The following is an 18,489-nucleotide window of genomic DNA, read 5'->3' as shown; positions in this document are numbered from 1 at the left end:
TTTTTCACTTGGTTAGAATATAATAAATTTAGTTTAATCCTTTATCCAAGTGTGAGCAAACGAAGTTTGTGCCTGAAAGTATCTTCAGGACTGGGGTAAGGTGGTACAACCTTGGTATTCCTTCACAATTTTCCAAGCACTAATGATATCCTGGCCTTCCAATTCCTCCATCCATGAAACTTCCCCAAGTTGATGTCTAAGACTATTGTAATCACCTGCCTTATAATTCCACATACATTCCCGTCTCTTTGATACTCCTGCATGTCTATTTATCTTCCAAGTCAAAACCACATGGTCACTCTCTCCAACTGGTGGTAGAGATGTCATCTCAGTTATTATCAACTCTTCTAATGCTGTGACCAAATCCAAAACCTTGAACCTCTTGTTCCTTCTATTACATGTTGCCTAAGACATTTGTCCCTTAAGAATTCTAGAAATTCCATTCCATTATTGCTATATGCATCTTCGTCTCCCCAATTTATACTACTGTAGTTAAAATCTCCCATAACAATCATTCTTCATGCACTTGCCAAGCTCAACTGTCTAAACCTCTCCTGGTCCCCACCCTCTGTGCTCCTTGGTTTTTAGCAACACCCCACTAAATATCCCGTGTTGACCATCTCTACCTCACACCATATGCTTTCAAAATCATTAGTGTTACTGCCTTCTAAAGCCTCCACTCTTAGAGGACATAAGTCGTCACTTATCATAAGCAGTACTCTACCACCATGCTTTCCCTTCCTATCCTGCTGAAAAATGCTGTACCTTGCTACATCTGTTCCTGTTATTATATCCTCTTCTGTCAACTACATCTCAGTGATCCCAATAATCTTGGGCCAGGCTGATGATATCAGTGCCACCAATTCCTCTCCTGTATTCTAGAGACTACTGGCATTAGTATAAAGCATAAAAATGCCACTGGTTCTCTATCCAGCAGTATCCCCTCTAGAATCCACTGGGCTCAGCATTACCTGATGTCATCCCCTTCTCCCAAGTATCCATTACCACAAGAAGCCACCCCTTCTACCATCCACCTTGGGCATTCTAGTTTCCTAGTATTGACACACCAACTCGTTCTGAACCGCAATCTCTCCAGATTCTACGTCCTTCCTTATTCAAATTCAAGTGGTCTCTCCATTACAAGTCCTTTCTGTCCTCAAACGCCCTCTAAATATCGACATATTTCAATCCTCTCTTCTTACACATTCTAGCTATTATGTTATTCAATATTACTGCTCTTCTGCTTAGCTCGCTGCTATCATACCTAGGCAACACGCAGACTATCTCTCCTCTCTGCCTCTTCTTCGTACAACCTCAAGCAAGAATCTCATTATCTCTTGCTGCCCAATTTATATTGTCTCTCAAGTAATTCGTTCCTACCATCACAATCATCTCATCCACCCTTTCACCCCTCTTTATTGCCATTGCCACACTTTCTATTATTCCTCCAGGCAAACACTCCTCATTCATCCTTTCTTGCACACCACAGATCATTGAGTTCCCATATATTACACCTCTTACCACCCTGTTCCTCGATTGCTCCCATACATCCCTCACTCTCTCTCCTCTAACACTTTCTTACTGTGTACCCCTACTTACCTGCCTTTCTCACATTATTGTATCCCTGGTAACAGTGCTCCCTCGCATTCTTCTCATTCCCTCTCTCCTACTGTTTCCATTCTCTCCTCTTCTATCATTCCCATATCTCTCTCTTATTCCCTCTCTTCCACTTATCCTATTCTCTCATCTTTCACACTTCTCATCTCATTTACTAGATATTCCACCTGTTCTTTCAGTTCATCTATCTCTCTCTGCAAGTCAGCCACTCTTATTTGCCATTCGTCTTCCGAATTGAGACCATCTCCAAAACTTCCAACCAATCATTCAACCTTTCCACACTTCCCACTCTCATTATTTTATTCATATTTCTCTCTCTATTCTCACCCTTTATCATACCACTCATCTCTCTACGTGGAGAATCTCCCGCCTTTGACTCAACGAGGTCAGTTATAGGCATCTCTAACTCACCAAGTTCCTCCCATTGTCTGCATTTTGCGCATATACGTATTTTCCCTTCTCTTACCTGCCACATATACAACCAACAGTATGCATACATTCCACATGTCCTTCATGCTACAAAATCCTATATTATATCACGCAAAATGGAATCCTTAAATGGTGGAGGACTTGGTGATATGCCATTTGCAATTTTAGCTGCCGCTGCCGCAATTATTCAAAATAGTGTCGAGGAACTATTACAACTAAACACTCAATAAGTAGAAGGGAGTATCACCAGGACCAGCGCATAGTATTTTTCTTGTGTGTGCGATTAATGTTTGCCGCCTTTCCAAAAAAGTTTTTTTTGAATGAAGTGTGAATAAAACGAACAGGAAATGAAAAACAAATGAAAACTGCTTTACAGTATAATGTTACCTATGGATTAGTTCTGCTTATATAAATTTTTTCAAGTTATATAAATTTTCAAAATAATATAAAATAGTAATATAAAGTTAAGAGATTTATTCAAATATTCTTTACATTAATTTTGCATTAATAAATAAATTAATTTTGAAGATTCAACGAAAATAGATAAGAGAATTTTACAAGAATGCTTTGCATTAGACTCGAGAGTTCGCCGATTATTTTGTGTTGCTGAGAGCGCGCTAACAGCCCACTAATATAACAGGCTTGAATGATGAGAAGAATGAGTTATCAGTAGTAAGTCGACTTTTAGGGCCAGACCACATGCATCCGATCCGGTTAAAATTGGGATACGGCCCTTACACGGAACTCAACAATTAATCATAAGCTGATTTATAATACATCAAAAAATAAAGAACTATTCTAGGTAGATTTTCGTAAATTTTTATCAAAAATAATCGGATCCAGGATAAAATTTCAGAATTTATTTGTTCGTTTCTGGGAAGATCTGAAAGGGCCTGAATGGAAGACGATGTACATTCATAATTATATACCATTCGTTGTTCGTTTAAACTCTTATCTCATATTTTTGGCATCTTTTAGGCGCCTTTTCTTCTGCGAAGCCTGTTTATATTGCACACTTCGCACATGCCACCAGTCGGGCCTGAGTATAACTATAAGTATAAAACATATTTAAGTATACTAAATATCTAAATAATGTAAACTTATGTTATCTTTGTCTTTTCTTCCACCTCTATGCTTCCAATTCCTACTTCGTCTTCTCTGTCATCAAAAATACACAATATAGTGACAACAACTAACTCCAAAAACAACCACTGAAGGAAACTTGTATTACAGAAAAACAACTCAGCAAATCCGACAGAAGTCACACTATTCACCGATGTTTTTATGATACAATGCCTGTATCATAAAAAGCACTTTTTTTTCAGCACAGCTCAAATTCCCCACCACGTTCACCGTTACATTACATTGCATTGCATTACACTACATTACATTGCAATGCAAACAGTATGCTAAGTTTAGGTTGATCAGCTCTTATTCTACTGGCCTCTACTCTAGTGAAAAAAAGAATAAAATAAAATAAACCTACATGAAAGCTATAATCTTATTTTTTATATAGCACAGCCAGTAAAAAAATATTCTTGTTATCTTTTATTATTTTTAATACAGCAATAGCATAAGCATGAAAAATTATCAGCAGTAATTCCTAAAAGATGGCTACAGCAAAAATACTATCAACAAAATTCTTCACAAGACTGCCCCAATAATAAAGATAAACTAAATTACAATAAAACTATAGCCAATCCATACATTTAAGGGATGTCATATAAAATAAACAGAATATTACACAATTACAACCTTGATGCCACCTTTAAACAACTTACTCAACTCAACTCCTCCAAGAATAACAATATTCTTGTTATCTTTTATTATTTTTAATACAGCAATAGCATAAGCATGAAAAATTATCAGCAGTAATTAATAAAAGATGGCTATAGCAAAAATACTATCAACAAAATTCTTCACAAGACTGCCCCAATAATAAAGATAAACTAAATTACAATAAAACTATAGCCAATCCATACATTTAAGGGATGTCATATAAAATAAACAGAATACTACACAATTACAACCTTGATGCCACCTTTAAACAACTTACTCAACTCCTCCGAGGCATCCCATTCCACCCCTGGTCCAATCTCAAGCATACTATCATCAATGCCTGTAACCTACCTTATACAGGCGAAACTGGTTGCACAGTTGATTTATTAAATTTAATAATTATGGTAAATTTAGCCTTCTGATCATGCTCTAAATACTCTATAAGTGCCTCCATAGTGCAATTGGAAGAAAGACAGTACATTGCACACTTTGATTGGAAAAGGCCTGAGTTTTCTTGTTGTAACAAAAGGAATCTTTATATGGACTTTTTCAGTTGAAGGTTAGTTAGCTGATCTCATACAGAGGTAACATGATTTGGTCTCCCCAAAACTCAGGTTTTTCTTCCTGTGTACAGGCAAATTGGCCATCAGAACATGCAGTTTACAGACAATAATGTTGGTGATCGTGATGGGCAGTAGATGATGGTAGTTGTGTATAGTGGGAGACTGTGAGATGTTTATAGCAGAGTGGAGTTGAGTGCCCTCAAGTGATGAAGCATTAGACTCCTTGGAGTTGTTTCATAATAATAATAATAGAATTGACCAGAAAGGCACCTGTTCATTACATCACACCGAAACATAGTATGAGCACAAATTTAAGGAGACCTGTGAAATTCTAATCAACTTCTATAATATTAAGAATAATGATGGTCTAAAAATCTCAAGAATGTGGATAACACATATTCTACTCTCATACTTTCTACTCTCTACTTTCATTGGTCGACACATTAAATGTAGAGATCTGGGCATCAACTGGAACATGAATCTGCACAAAACCATTCAGAACCGAGGCTCACGATGTGAGTTTCCATGGCATGACTGATAGGACAATACGCAAGCTTCACATTACCCAAACTAGCATGCATCATCATCTTCAGTGGTGCAAAGAGCATGTCCACTGTAATGTGGAAGCTTGGAAAGATGTGTTATGGAGTGATGAATTACACTACACCCTCTAACGAGCAGATTGATGGCTTGTGGGTTGGTGGATGCCAGGTGAACATCTCTTACCAGAGTGTATCACCCCAACTATGAAATTTGAAAATGTTGGTGTGATAGTATGGTCCTGTTTTTCCTGGTTTGGCCTTACACGTGCCATGAACAGAACTCTGAGAGGTATATGAACATTCTGGACAATACAATGCTTCCTACTTTGTGGCAGAACTGACCATTGTCTCTTTCAGCAAGACAATACACTGTCTCATAAGACTGCTGCTGTAACTGCATGGTTTGTGGACATGAATGTCATCACACTTGATTGATCTCCACACAGCCCTGATCGCAACCCAACTGAACATCTGGGGGATGAACTGGAGTGTTGGGTGAGGTCAGTGGACATCTGCCCCACAACAATCCAGGACCTCAGAAAGGGTGCCTACAGAATGAATGGTCCAAAATGCTCATTGATCGCTATTTTATGCTTCTGGAAAGTATGTACTGTGGGATTGTTGCAGTCATCATTGACTTCTTATCAAGCAGTGTATATGTATATACTCCAGATGACCTGAATATAAAGGTCAAAATATCAGGCAATTAGAGTAATTATCCTGAGCACAGCAGTAGCCACCATAATTTATCAAAATGATTGCTGATCACCGTGTTACATTCAAAGAAAGGATGCCTGTTTTCATAGTTTTGGTGACTTCATTGCTATTCTTCATGTCAAATTTGTTACAAGTGTTATTCAGTTTTAGTTAAATAATCTTGGCGACTTTTACTGGCTCTTTGTTTAAGACTGCATCTGCATAATGTAAAGAGCTTAGTTCAATATCTCCAATTCTGATATCAGGTTTAATGCCACTTTCTTTCATAATGTAATTTATATGGATGATGAATTAGAGTAGAGGTTGGTGCCCCCTCATTGTCTACCTCATTTTACAGACCACCACTTTCCTATACTTTACTCAATTCAATTGTAAATGACTTACAATTTAAATATAGACTATGTAGTGTTTAGAGCAACTTTTCTCTTGACATCTTTTGATATGCTTTTTCCAAAACTTAAATACAGCTTGTAAAGATAATGTGTTTAAAAGCTTTTCTCTGAGCATATTCTCCTATACCTTTGAGAAATCTATAAAACTTAAGTGCAGATCCTTGTTATATTCCCACAATTCTCAACTATTTATCACAACACAAAAAGTTAATCAACACAACTTATATTTGGCTTGCATTCAGCATGTTCTTCTCTAAGTTTTTCTTCCACAAATTTTCATACCTCATCTTATGAATACTACATAATTTTTTTTCCTGAAACACTCAGAAGGAAAATTACTTTGTTATTCTGACATTCAGTTTTAATTTCCTTTTTATAGTTAGAAACTCTAAGATCTCTATGGCTTGCATTCATTGGCTTGCATTTGAAGTCATCTACCATTCCCATAACTCTCTCATTCCCTCTCTTCTACTCTTCCTGTTCTCTCCTCTTCTGCCATTCCCATAACTCTCTCTCATTTACATTAAACATTTACTTTCTCACCCAGCTTTCTGAATTATGCAGTGTAGTCCTTGCAAAACTTTTATGCATTTCCATGTTCAGCAGCTTTTACAGGTAAATTGTAGACTCGACAACACAAACATTATTAAAAATAAATAAAACAAATTGAAAACAAGAGCCAAACCTTGGAGTATCAGTGGCAAACTCTGAAGAAGAAGACATTGATTGATTCAGCTAGGTATGTGGTCAAGTTGTCAGCAAGGATAGAAAAATAAGAACACCATGGTGGACACAATAAGTTTAAAAACAGTCCTGGAAAAGAAGAAAGCATACTGCTTTCTTATTTCTAGGAAATACAATTTCCTAGCAAATAAGTTGGCAGATGCTGTAAAAGAATTATTATTATTCGTGACACCTCCAAGGAGTCCGAAGCCTCATCGCGGGAGGATACCTACTATACAACACTCCGTCTCCACCACTGCACTGACCCTCTACTACCAATCACCTACATCGATGCCATCTACTGGGCACCACCACCACGACGGCTAGTATTTTTGTCTGTAAATTGCGTGTGTTCTAAAGGGCCGATTTGTCTGTATGTGGGATGAAAAACCCGAGTTTCCGGGAGGAAAAAACCCTACTACCTCCGTATGAGATCAGCTAACTCACCTTCAATTGAAAAAGTCCACATAAAGATTCCTCCCATCATGACGAGAATCGAACTTAGGCCTTTTCTAATCAAAGGGTGCAACGTACCTTCGTTCTTCCATTTGCGCTACGGAGACAATTAATAGAGAGAAAAATATAAAAGATCTAAGCTGTGTTTAAAAGCAGCTAAATAAAACTCATGAGAAGATGGTAAGAATATGGGGTTGGATATTGGATTAGCCCATTGGATCAGAGACTGGCTATCTGATAGGTATCAGCAAGTTGTGTATGGGGGAGCAATTTTCCGGAAAAGGAATGTCACTAGTGGTGTGTGTGCCTCAGGGATCTGTTTTAGGGCGATTACTGTTTAACTTCTATATTATCAATATTGGTGAAGATTTGGCTGGAGATATTCAGCTATTTGCAGATGATGCAAAGTTGGAATGATGTTAATATATGTATATAGTAGACAACACAAATAATAGGACTCTAGCGTTGATGTATAATTTTTTAATTTTTATTTTTAATTTGAATTTTTTTTCTTTTTTTTTTTTTTCCACCAGAGGTCAGGCCAACAATTGTGGTAGCGGTTGGTCAGTGTCTTTAACGAACCAGTTTGATTGTAGTGTAGCTTGTTTCTTGTGTATATTTGTACGCTCCAGAAGATGACCTTGACATAAAGGTCGAAACGTCGAATTGTAGATTTTAGTTATATTAAACCAAAGTTTTTATTCAAACACGGTAGTTGTCTCCATAATTTTCAAAAATGCATTCGGATCACCGTGCAAGCCTAAAAGAAAGGATTCAGATCATCTATGGAAATGATACCCACAAGCGCTGCAATCGCTATGGTAAGCTAAAGATTCGTATTTCTCTCTTGATCAATCGGCTGGCCTTTTTTAAAAGATGCAGAGACAATAACCTTATTCCGATCTGCATCAGGCTAAAAAAGAAATTTACGTTCGCTAAGGCACTCCGTATCTATGACCGCACAGAAAAAGCAATGCTTAGAGAACAGATTCAAACAGCCCAACCTAGCTACAACACAAAATCTGGTTTCTAAATTACAATCAGAACTATCGAACTATGTTAATCCAGACATTCTACAAACACTTGAAAGAATTACTGACAATTCGGCCAAGCATGCCCTGGAAAAGAATAAAGAAAAACTCAAGAAAAAATTCCACAGTTTGAAACAACGGCAAAATATGGCGGCGAATCACAGGAATCCATCCAATCAGAGGACTTCCTCCCCGAGAAACAACAATGAACAACAAACAAGGGAGACAAGGAGCGACCAACCACCGACAAGCAAGAACCATGTGATTAACCTATCAAGCCACACCCTGAACAACGGCGAACTTACGCTACTGAATAAAGGACTGAACTACACAATAGCACCGAAAAAGGTAAACAAATTGGATTTTATCTACCACATTGAAAGAGGCATCAGATCCCTACCTAACAATATAGCAGATAAAATATGACTAGAAACCAGTAATGTCCTAAATACCCAGAAAACCATACAGAACAACCTGACTAAAACAGAATTAGTAGCAATTAAATCATTAAAAGCCAAACAAAACATAATAATAACGAAAGCGGATAAAGGCAGTGCCACTGTTGTCCTTGACAGGTCAACATACATACTGCAAATGAACCAACTAGTAGCCGATAACAACACATATAAAATGGTAAATTATAACCCAACAAAAAGAATAAAGGATAAAACAGAAAAACTACTAAAGTCCGTCACTTCTTGGCTACCAGACACGGTTAAAAATCTCAAACCCCACTACGCCCGACCCCCCCAGAATATATGGGGTTCCGAAAATACACAAACAAAATGTGCCCCTTCGACCAATCGTGGAAGGAATAGACAGTCCCAATTACCACCTAGCCAAGAAATTAGCGGCAACACTCAAAGAGTTGGTTGGTCATTCCCCCCTCCTACATAAAAAACACACAACACTTTATAAACAAAATCAAAAACATAACACTCGACAAAGATGACTTATTAGTCAGTTTTGACGTTTCTGCCCTTTTCACTAATGTCCCCATCAATGACACAATTCTTCTACTACAGAACAAATTTCCACCCGACATTACGGCCCTCTTTGCCCACATACTAAAGTCCGGTTACTTCCTGTGGCAAAACAAATTCTACCTACAAAAGGAAGGTACAGCCATGGGCTCACCATTATCCTCCCCAATCGCCAACTTCTACATGTAAACCTTTGAGCAAAGGGCTCTTGATTCCACCAAGCTACGACCGACAGTCTGGCTCAGATACGTCGACAACGTGTTCGCGATCTGGCCGCATGGGCGACAAACGTTAAACACATTCCTCAGCCACCTAAACAAACAACACCAACGCATAAAATTTACCATCAAAATCGAAAACCAAAATTCGCTTCCATTCCTAGACACACTAGTTACACGTCTTCCTTCAGGCAGTCTATCCTTCACGGTCTACCGAAAACCAACACACACGGGCCAATACATACATGCGAATTCATACCACCACCCAGCACAAAAATATGGAGTCATTAACACCCTTAAAAACAGAGCCACAACTATTTGCTCTAACCAGCAAGCTCTGAAACAAGAACTAAAAATCATTAGTGACACATTCATAAATAATGGCTATAACAAAAATACTGTCAATAAAATACTCTATAAAACCACAACAAAAATGAATCTAGATTACAGTAAAACCATAGCCATCCCATACATTAAAGGGCTATCAGAAAAAATCAACAGAGTCCTACAACATTATAACCTCAATGCCACCTTTAAACCACCCACTAAACTTAAAACCATATTCAGCTCCTCTAAAGATCCTCTCCTCCCATTAGCACATCCTGGAGTCTATTGCATCCGCTGCACCTGTAACTTACTGTACATTGGTGAAACAGGATGGACAATCCCTATACGCAAGAAAGAACACATTAGACACATCAAATATAACCATTATGGTGGAGCAGGCCTCTCAGACCACGCACTTAACACCTTACACCAAATCAACTGGAAAAAAAGCACCTGCTCCTTACACTGCATAAAAACCTGGTACGAAAGAAAATTTAAGGAATCCTGCGAAATCCTGATAAACCACTCAAATATCAATAACAAAGATGGTATGAAAATTCCAAGGATCTGGATGGCACACATTCAGCCAACCTAATATGAAAGATTCAACATAAATCAGGACTCTAGCCAATCCACTAGTATTAGAAACCATTCCACTCCAACTGGCTGGAATGATGTTAATATATGTATATAGTAGACAACACAAATAATAGGACTCTAGCGTTGATGTATAATTTTTTAATTTTTATTTTTAATTTTAATTTTTTTTTTTTTTTCCCACCAGAGGTCAGGCCAACAATTGTGGTAGCGGTTGGTCAGTGTCTTTAACGAACCAGTTTGATTGTAGTATAGCTTGTTTCTTTTGTATATTTGTACGCTCCAGAAGATGACCTTGACATAAAGGTCGGAACGTCGAATTATAGATTTTAGTTATATTAAACCAAAGTTTTTATTCAAACACGGTAGTTGTCTCCATAATTTTCAAAAATGCATTAATAATAATTATTATTGTTATACTTTTTCTTCCATTAGGGTGATCGAGGAAAAGATGGGAATGATGGTAATCCTGGAGAAACAGGCCCTGTTGTATGTATTTAAAAAAGTGAATTCAGTATAATTGATTATGTTTTAGAATACTTGTAGTATTAATTATAAATAATAACATTTAAATACTCCAAATCATATATAGGTGATATGGTGGTGTCTTCTTTATTTCCAGTGATGGAATCATTGGCAATGAAGAAGGTTTGCAAACTTGTTAATTAACTAACCTGTGCTCTATTAAAAAACTAATTCTGTTAATTAATAAACAAACAGCAAAGTGTGATAAATTCAATACCTGGAATTAATTAACTGGAAAACTGAAATAACAGATAAAGGGATGAATAAAAATTTAAACATAACTTTAAAAGACCACCCCATAGAACAAATTGACAAATATCTTATGGTAAGACTTATGATGTAAAATGTGGACAAGAAATAAAAACAATACAAATATTAATATTCAGATCAGCCTCTCTTAACATAGAACGAATAATTGCAGCAAGAACGTCAATGTAATTTAATTGTAATAATGTAATTTAATCTGCATTAAGATATATGCTCAGAAACATACACTGTTGGGGAAACATTGGAGAAAAAAGTGATGGCTCGGAATCTTTGGTTAGTAATAAGAACAATGAGCCTCCATAGCTCAGTTGATGTAGATGAAGCCCTTTAGTCAGAAAGACCTTGGTTCGATTCCTGTCCATGACACGAGGAACATTTATCTGGTCTTTTTCGATGAAAGCTCAGTTAGCCGGTCTCATATGAAGGTAGGGGATTTTTTTCTCATCGAAACTCAGGTTTTTTGTACCCCAGAACAGGCAAACTAACTGGCCCTGTTATGGAAAACACATAGATCTACAGTCACAAATACTTAATTCCCCATGAGGGGGGGGGCTCAACTTACCCCAATAGGGATGGGGGAGAAAAGGGAGGAAACTACATACCAATAAATAAATAAAATAAGAACAATATGCATTAGTTGGATATTAAAAGTTACAAACAAACAAGATGAAGAGTAAACCAAAATAAGAGGCTCATTGATTGATAGGAATTATAGCCACCAATCTTGTGACCAGAGATGGCATGTGATTGAATGAATACATGAATCTATATCATAGTTACTTATCCTATTTACTGTTCATTAAACTTAAACAAAACGATTTATACTAACTAACTAATTTTATTTATATCAAAAGTAACTCATTTTTCAGGAAATTACAAATCATACTCAATATTAATTATGATAACTTTAATTAATACTTTCAATATTTTGGCAGCATTACGTTGTCATCTGAAGATGACAGCGTAATTTAATTGCTGTCAAATGTGTGCATGCAGGCACTAATATTTGATAACTGAGGCTGAAGAAAGCAACCAAAGTAGGCTAGAGTCCAAAATGGTGTCCTCCAGTGGACCACACTCTTGGCCATTGGGCTGAAGATCTAAGGATGAGTGCTTCCCAAATTTGGGCAGTTTCATTAACCCAAATTTGTTAAGGTTTGGAAATTTTCTCAAGGATGAGACACATTCCAGGAATAGCCTCTCATATTTGGACAAAAAAAGCAGAATGTAAAGAAATTGAAGAAATGGATAAAACGGGGCGATATGATAAAATGTTTGAAAAAGCAAAAGAAATTACAAATATTAAAAAAAAAGCATAAGAAATCTGCCATTAGAAGATAAGCAAGGAAAATTGATTTATGATATCGAAATACAAGGCAAAAGATGGAAGGAATACATCGAAGAACTTTATGCAAAAAACTAAAGATCAACAAAAATTGAATTGGAAGAGCAAAATGAAATCTCAACAAATACTAAATGAAATACTAAAGAGACGAGTAGCAACAGCAATTAAGGATTTAAAAAGTGGAAAGATGGAAGGAGTGAATGGAATACCTAGTGAAATCCTAAAACAACTAGAGGACAAAGGTATAACAGAAATATGGAACCTCTGGAACCTCATTTACAAAATAGGAGTATGGCCTAAAGATTTCACAGAGAGTATTCTTATACCAATTGAATAGAAAAACAATCCTGCTAGGTGCAGTGACTACAGAACTATAAGCATACTCTCACATGCCTCCAAAGTACCTAAGAATATTAAATCAATGATTGTATAATAGAGTGGAGTATTTTCTGGGGGATGATCAATTTGGATTTAGAAGACAGAGGAACTAGAGATGCAATTGGAGTAATGAGGACCATATGCGAAAGGAATATAGAAGTAAATAAAGAAGTTTATATATGTTTCGTCGACCTTGAAAAAGCATTTGACATGGTGAAATGGGAAAATCTGATGGAAATGTTATTCAAAATAGGTTTAGATTGGAGAGACCAAAGGTTAATAGCTGAATTATATATGAACCAGATAGCCATAATAAAGACAAAAGCAGGAAAAACTAAAAAATGTGTGATTGGCAGAGTTGTAAGACAGGGAAGCTGCCTGTCACCGATGTTCTTCGATATATGTGCAGAAGAAATTATAAAAGAAGCATTTGATGAAGAGAAAAGAGGAATCACTATTGGAGGATGGACAATACAAAATATTAGATTTGCAGATGATCAAGCAATATTAGCTAATACTGAAGATGAACTGCAGCACCTAATGCAAAAATTTTAAAGTATATGCAAGAAATATGGTATGAAAATTAGCACAAAGAAAACAAAAGTGATGAGAGTCTCCAGGAAACCAGGAAGTGTTAAGGTGAGGATGAATGGAGAAAGTGTAGAGCAAGTGAGACTATACAAATACCTTGGTAGTATAATACAATAAAATGGAAAATGTGACATGAAAATAAAAGAAAGAATTAACAAAGGAAAATATGCATTTTATAGCAAGAAAAATTTATTTATTAATAAAATGAATAAATATCTTAAAAAAACGCTTATTAAGTGTTATATTTGGAGTATGACCTTATATGGGTCAGAAACGTGGACAATTAGGAAGAAAGAAGTTAAAATGTTGAAGGCATTTGAAATGTGGTTATGGAGAAGAATGGAGAAAATAAAGTGGACTGAAAAAAATCACCAACGAAGAAGTATTACAAAGAGCTGAAGAAGAAAGGAATTTATTAAAGACCATAAGAAGAAGAAAGCATAACTGAATAGGAGATGTATTAAGAGGAAACAGCCTACTGAAAAGAATGATAGAAGGGAAAATTGAAGGAAAGCAACCAAGAGGAAGGAGAAGACTAATGATGCTTGATGATATAATGGGCACAAGAGGATATCAGGAAACGAAAGAAGAAGCAAGAGACAGAGGAAATTGGAGGAAGAGAATCTGCTGAGTTATACCATTGGACTTGTCAAGAGACAGAACACTAATGATGATGATTTGAACAGTCACCACAAGATATATTGTGGTGAGTGTCAGCAAGTTCAGATTGGCTGTAATGGTGGAACTGGATGTATTCCATGTGTTCAGAAATTCTGATATTGGCTGTCCTGCCTCTGTACAAAGGATGCAGTTGGTAGCATACCAGGAAGGTAACACATTGGACAGTATAGCCCATGAATGCATAATGGAAGGGAATAAAAATGAGTTATTTATGCTTTTGTCACTTTTCACCTTCTTACACACACACACACACAGAAAAATTACTACATCTACATTTGGTACACCACAGAGTGCCTCTGGTGGTGAAATTTGCATGATGAATAGTGTATTCTTGCAAAGTTTCACAGCATTCAGATCACTGGGTGACACTCCAAAAGGTCTTAAACAGGGATACTTAATTTTGATTACCCTATAATTCATAATGAGTATACATTATGAATTATAATTTTTTCAAAAATGATAGTTATGAATAGCCAATGTATAAGCCTTTCTAGTAGAGATATCAAAAATATTACAAATCTTTGATTAATAATCTTTGATTAGCAATTTATTAAATTTTTATAATAGAATGACATCTGATTTGGACAAAGGAAATGGCTACACAGTGGTACTTCGATTTTGCTAAGGCTTTTGACAGGATACCCCATGGAATTCTGTTGCACAAATTGGAGCAGATGGATACTAAACTGGTGATATGGATAGGAGAATGGCTCAGGGAGAGATACCAGAAGGTGGTGTATGGAGAAGCAGAGTCCAGGATGAGGCAAGTGACCAGTGGTGTGCCTCAGGGCTCTGTGCTTGGGCCATTGTTGTTTAATTTGTACATAAATGATATAGGAAATGGCTTAAAGGGAGATATTCAGTTTGATGATGATGCAAAGTTGGGTAGCGCAATAAAAAAATCAAGCTGATGTTGAGAGTTTGCACGATGATTTAAATAAGTTGGCAAACGGTAATGGATGTCAGTTCAATGTGGAAAAGTGTAAAGTTATGCATTTTGGGATTAAAAGATTACCAGCTGTGTACTACATTGATGGAACAGTACCAGTATTGATGGAACAGATTGATGAGGCTAGGGACTTAGGGCTGTTGGTGGATAGGGAGATGAAGTTCAGAGGACACATTGCTAAGGTGTCCAAGATTACACATAGGATTACTTGGTTATTGAGGAACACACTAACATCCAGAGATAAAGAGGTTATTATTCCCCTTTATAAAGCGTTGATACTTCTACATTTGGATTACTGTGCTCAGTTTGGGTCACCTGGATTCCTTGGAGATGAGGAGGTTGTGGAGAGGGTTCAGAGGAGAGTGACTAAGTTGATGAGTCACTATGAATGTTGAACATTCAATAGTTTCCTATATTCAACAGATCTGAATGAGATCATCTCTACAGGATGCAAGCGTAGTTGTGGGCTCAAGGGGATATTGTAGTTTATCTATAGAAATGAGAAAACATCAAGAATACCAGGAACAAGGATAAAGAAGTTCTGGTTATTGGCATTGGGTATCAGCTTCACCAAAAATTATTGGTTAGCGATTGGCATTTTTTCTGTGGTTCTGGTTAAAGCACTTTTTTACAATGATGAGTAGCTCAATCTTCACTCAACCCTCACCTGTTTACCTGGGCTTGAGACTGGTATGATGTAGTTATGCCACATCATGGCTGGTTTAGGATCAGATGGAGATCTATGGTCAAGGCTCTATCCTCCCAATGGAGTGAATAGGAATAAGTAAGTAAGATTGGCATTAGCAATTTAAGATACAGTTATAAGGAGAGTAGATTCTGGAAGCAGTAATCAATGCATGTGAAATTGTTGCATTGATTATAGGATAAGATAGTTAGTTCAGTGTTGCTATAGGCCAAGCAAGGTGGAGGATGGAGACAAAGAAATGAATAGGCAAAGTGGCTTTGTGATCTAGAGACAACTGATCTTTTTGGGTGATTATAATTAAGGAAATACTGATTAGAATAAAGAGATAACATCAGGGAATAAGAAGGATGAACTTCTTCAACTCTTAAGGAGACAATTATTTAGGCTATATATTGTGGAGGGCACACACACACACAAGGGTTTAGAGACTTATATCTAATCATATCATCAAAGGATATGATTTTGAATAGTGGCTAAGCTTCACCTAGTTGTGGACAGTGACCATGAAGTGACATCTCTGTAATAGTTAATCCTCCAGCCAGCCAGGACGTATATATACGTCCAGCTAAATCTGGATACAATTCAGTACACCTGTTGAAAGAACATGGAAAGAACAAGGAAAGCAGTTCCTTGTTTTATGCTGGGCAACTGAACTCTTAGTTATATTAGAGAGACTAACAATATAGAAATTATTTTTATTTTCTCTTTTTATTGTACAGTTTTAAATTCCAGGACAAAATATAAATCCTTGCATACTTTCTTCACTTAAATATTGCATTACCTTGGAGAACCAATGTTTAATGTTTTTGTGCTAATTTTGTCTAATCGCTTACTCGACAGAACATTTTCTTTGTTTTTGAAGAAATTAATTCATGATAATATTTGAAATATTATTTAAAAAAAAAAAACTGGCTGCTGACGTTCTAGATTATGTTATTTTTGTTCAAAATCATATTTCGAAGAATAATTCACAGATTTCCTGAAGGAAATCTGTGAATTATTCTTCGACGACTTTGCTTTATAGAGAATAATATGCAATTCTTTAATGATATCACTAAGTTTTTTCAAAATATCATAATGTACTGTTCTTTGCACTTTCACCTTGTTGTTTTCCCTGTATAATTGGTCTTTACAAAATAAAATAAACAGTTATTATTTAAATTTATTTGTATATATTTTCTGCTAGTTTATATATTTTGCTCCAATTTTAAAGTAAGCGATAGTTTTGTATATATTCTCTGATGCGAAATATGTATATGTGCATGCATCAAATGTGAAATTTCATATTTGCACAATAGAATTGAACTTTATTTCTACTTTGATGGTTTTACACTCCCCCCTCCCACTGTAACACTACCACACACTCAAAAACTGTTATGAAACATAGGTACAGTTTTTATTTAATTCGTTATTTTTACATAGTAATTGTTCCACATAGCATTTAATTTTTCGACACAGAAACTAGGTTTCGATTATTATAAATTAGCAAATTATAAATAAGAAAATATACATATTTCCTCATTATTATTAATCAGGAAATTATGTGATATTGGGTAATAGGGGAAATTAATATTTAAAAAACACTGTCATCCTACAAATGCAATATCAGAATGTCTGCTAATCAATCAGAAAGATGGAAAAACAAAACAAGGAATTTCTGCCTGTAAAATATTCAGTTATTGCACGGAGCACTTTAGTGTTCTGCCTGCTGTCAGTAATCTCCGTTAGCTTACAGCTTATTACTGGGCAGAAAGGAATATTAAATATATATATATATATATATTTTTTAATATATATATATTTTAATATATATATATACACAGTAGGGTGTCTTTTTATGCGGTAGATACGTTCCACAGAAAACCGCATATAAAAAATCGCACAAAAAAGACCTAACTTATGTTGAAAAATTAGGGATATGTTCGATAATTTTCTAAAACACCATAAAACCGAAGCAATGAATTAAAAAAAAACTAAAATCACATAAAAAAGTTTATAAAAATTCAGGAAAATAAGAATGCCTACGTTTGTTTTAAAGCTTTATTCATTTAATTTTATTGAAAAGTAACAATTTATTTTACTTTTTTTTCATCAAAATTATTGTCACAATTAGACAATATTCGGCAACGTTTGTGAATTGGTGCGAAATTACTTTCATCAAAAGAAGAGATAGTCAGTGCATCAGATCTGTATGGTCAAGGCAATGATTCTTCGCAAACAGAATTAGCTTCACCCTCGTTCTGTGCTGATTTTTTTCTTCTGACAATGTAATCAGTGAATAAACTTTGCAATGATGATTTTACTAATTTTTTAAACAGCTCGCGATATCCAGACATACAGTTCTTCAGCTCGCATTGCAATTTAAAGGCTCGTTCAAAATTTGTGTCATTAACAAGAAAACGATTTTCAAATGTATTGCACAGCTCAAGGACCTCGAATTACATTTGCAATGAGGGGGATAGGCTTTCTTCTGCTTCACTATCGTTTTCTGAATCTTCGACGATATCTAAAGTTAATCGATATCCAATAATATCATCATCACTTAAGGCATTATCCACAAGCAATTCATCCACATCATTCTGCCTAAATGTATCAAAACTTTCTCCACCAATTTCATCCACCAAAGTAATGATTTCAGCTGATAATGTAGATTTTTGAATGGTTTCACTGTTT

General features: G+C 35.9%; 1 protein-coding gene across 2 annotated transcripts in view; it reads left to right on the top strand.

The window, feature by feature from the left end:
• The window catches only part of LOC150098312 (uncharacterized), a 733,595-nt gene that overhangs the window by 340,501 nt on the left and 374,605 nt on the right, over positions 1–18,489 (top strand). For both annotated transcript variants that reach the window (XM_090404774.1, XM_090404775.1), the window contains exon 25: positions 10,810–10,863. In XM_090404774.1, the coding sequence (XP_090260900.1) occupies positions 10,810–10,863 (54 nt within the window). The remainder of the gene's footprint in view (positions 1–10,809; positions 10,864–18,489) is intronic.

The sequence above is a fragment of the Typopeltis vanoorti genome, chromosome 15 (genome assembly GCF_054136105.1).
Source record: "Typopeltis vanoorti isolate ZY-2024b chromosome 15, IOZ_Tvanoo_1.0, whole genome shotgun sequence".
Lineage (NCBI taxonomy): Eukaryota > Metazoa > Arthropoda > Arachnida > Uropygi > Thelyphonidae > Typopeltis > Typopeltis vanoorti.
This window is presented reverse-complemented; position numbering and strand designations above follow the sequence as displayed.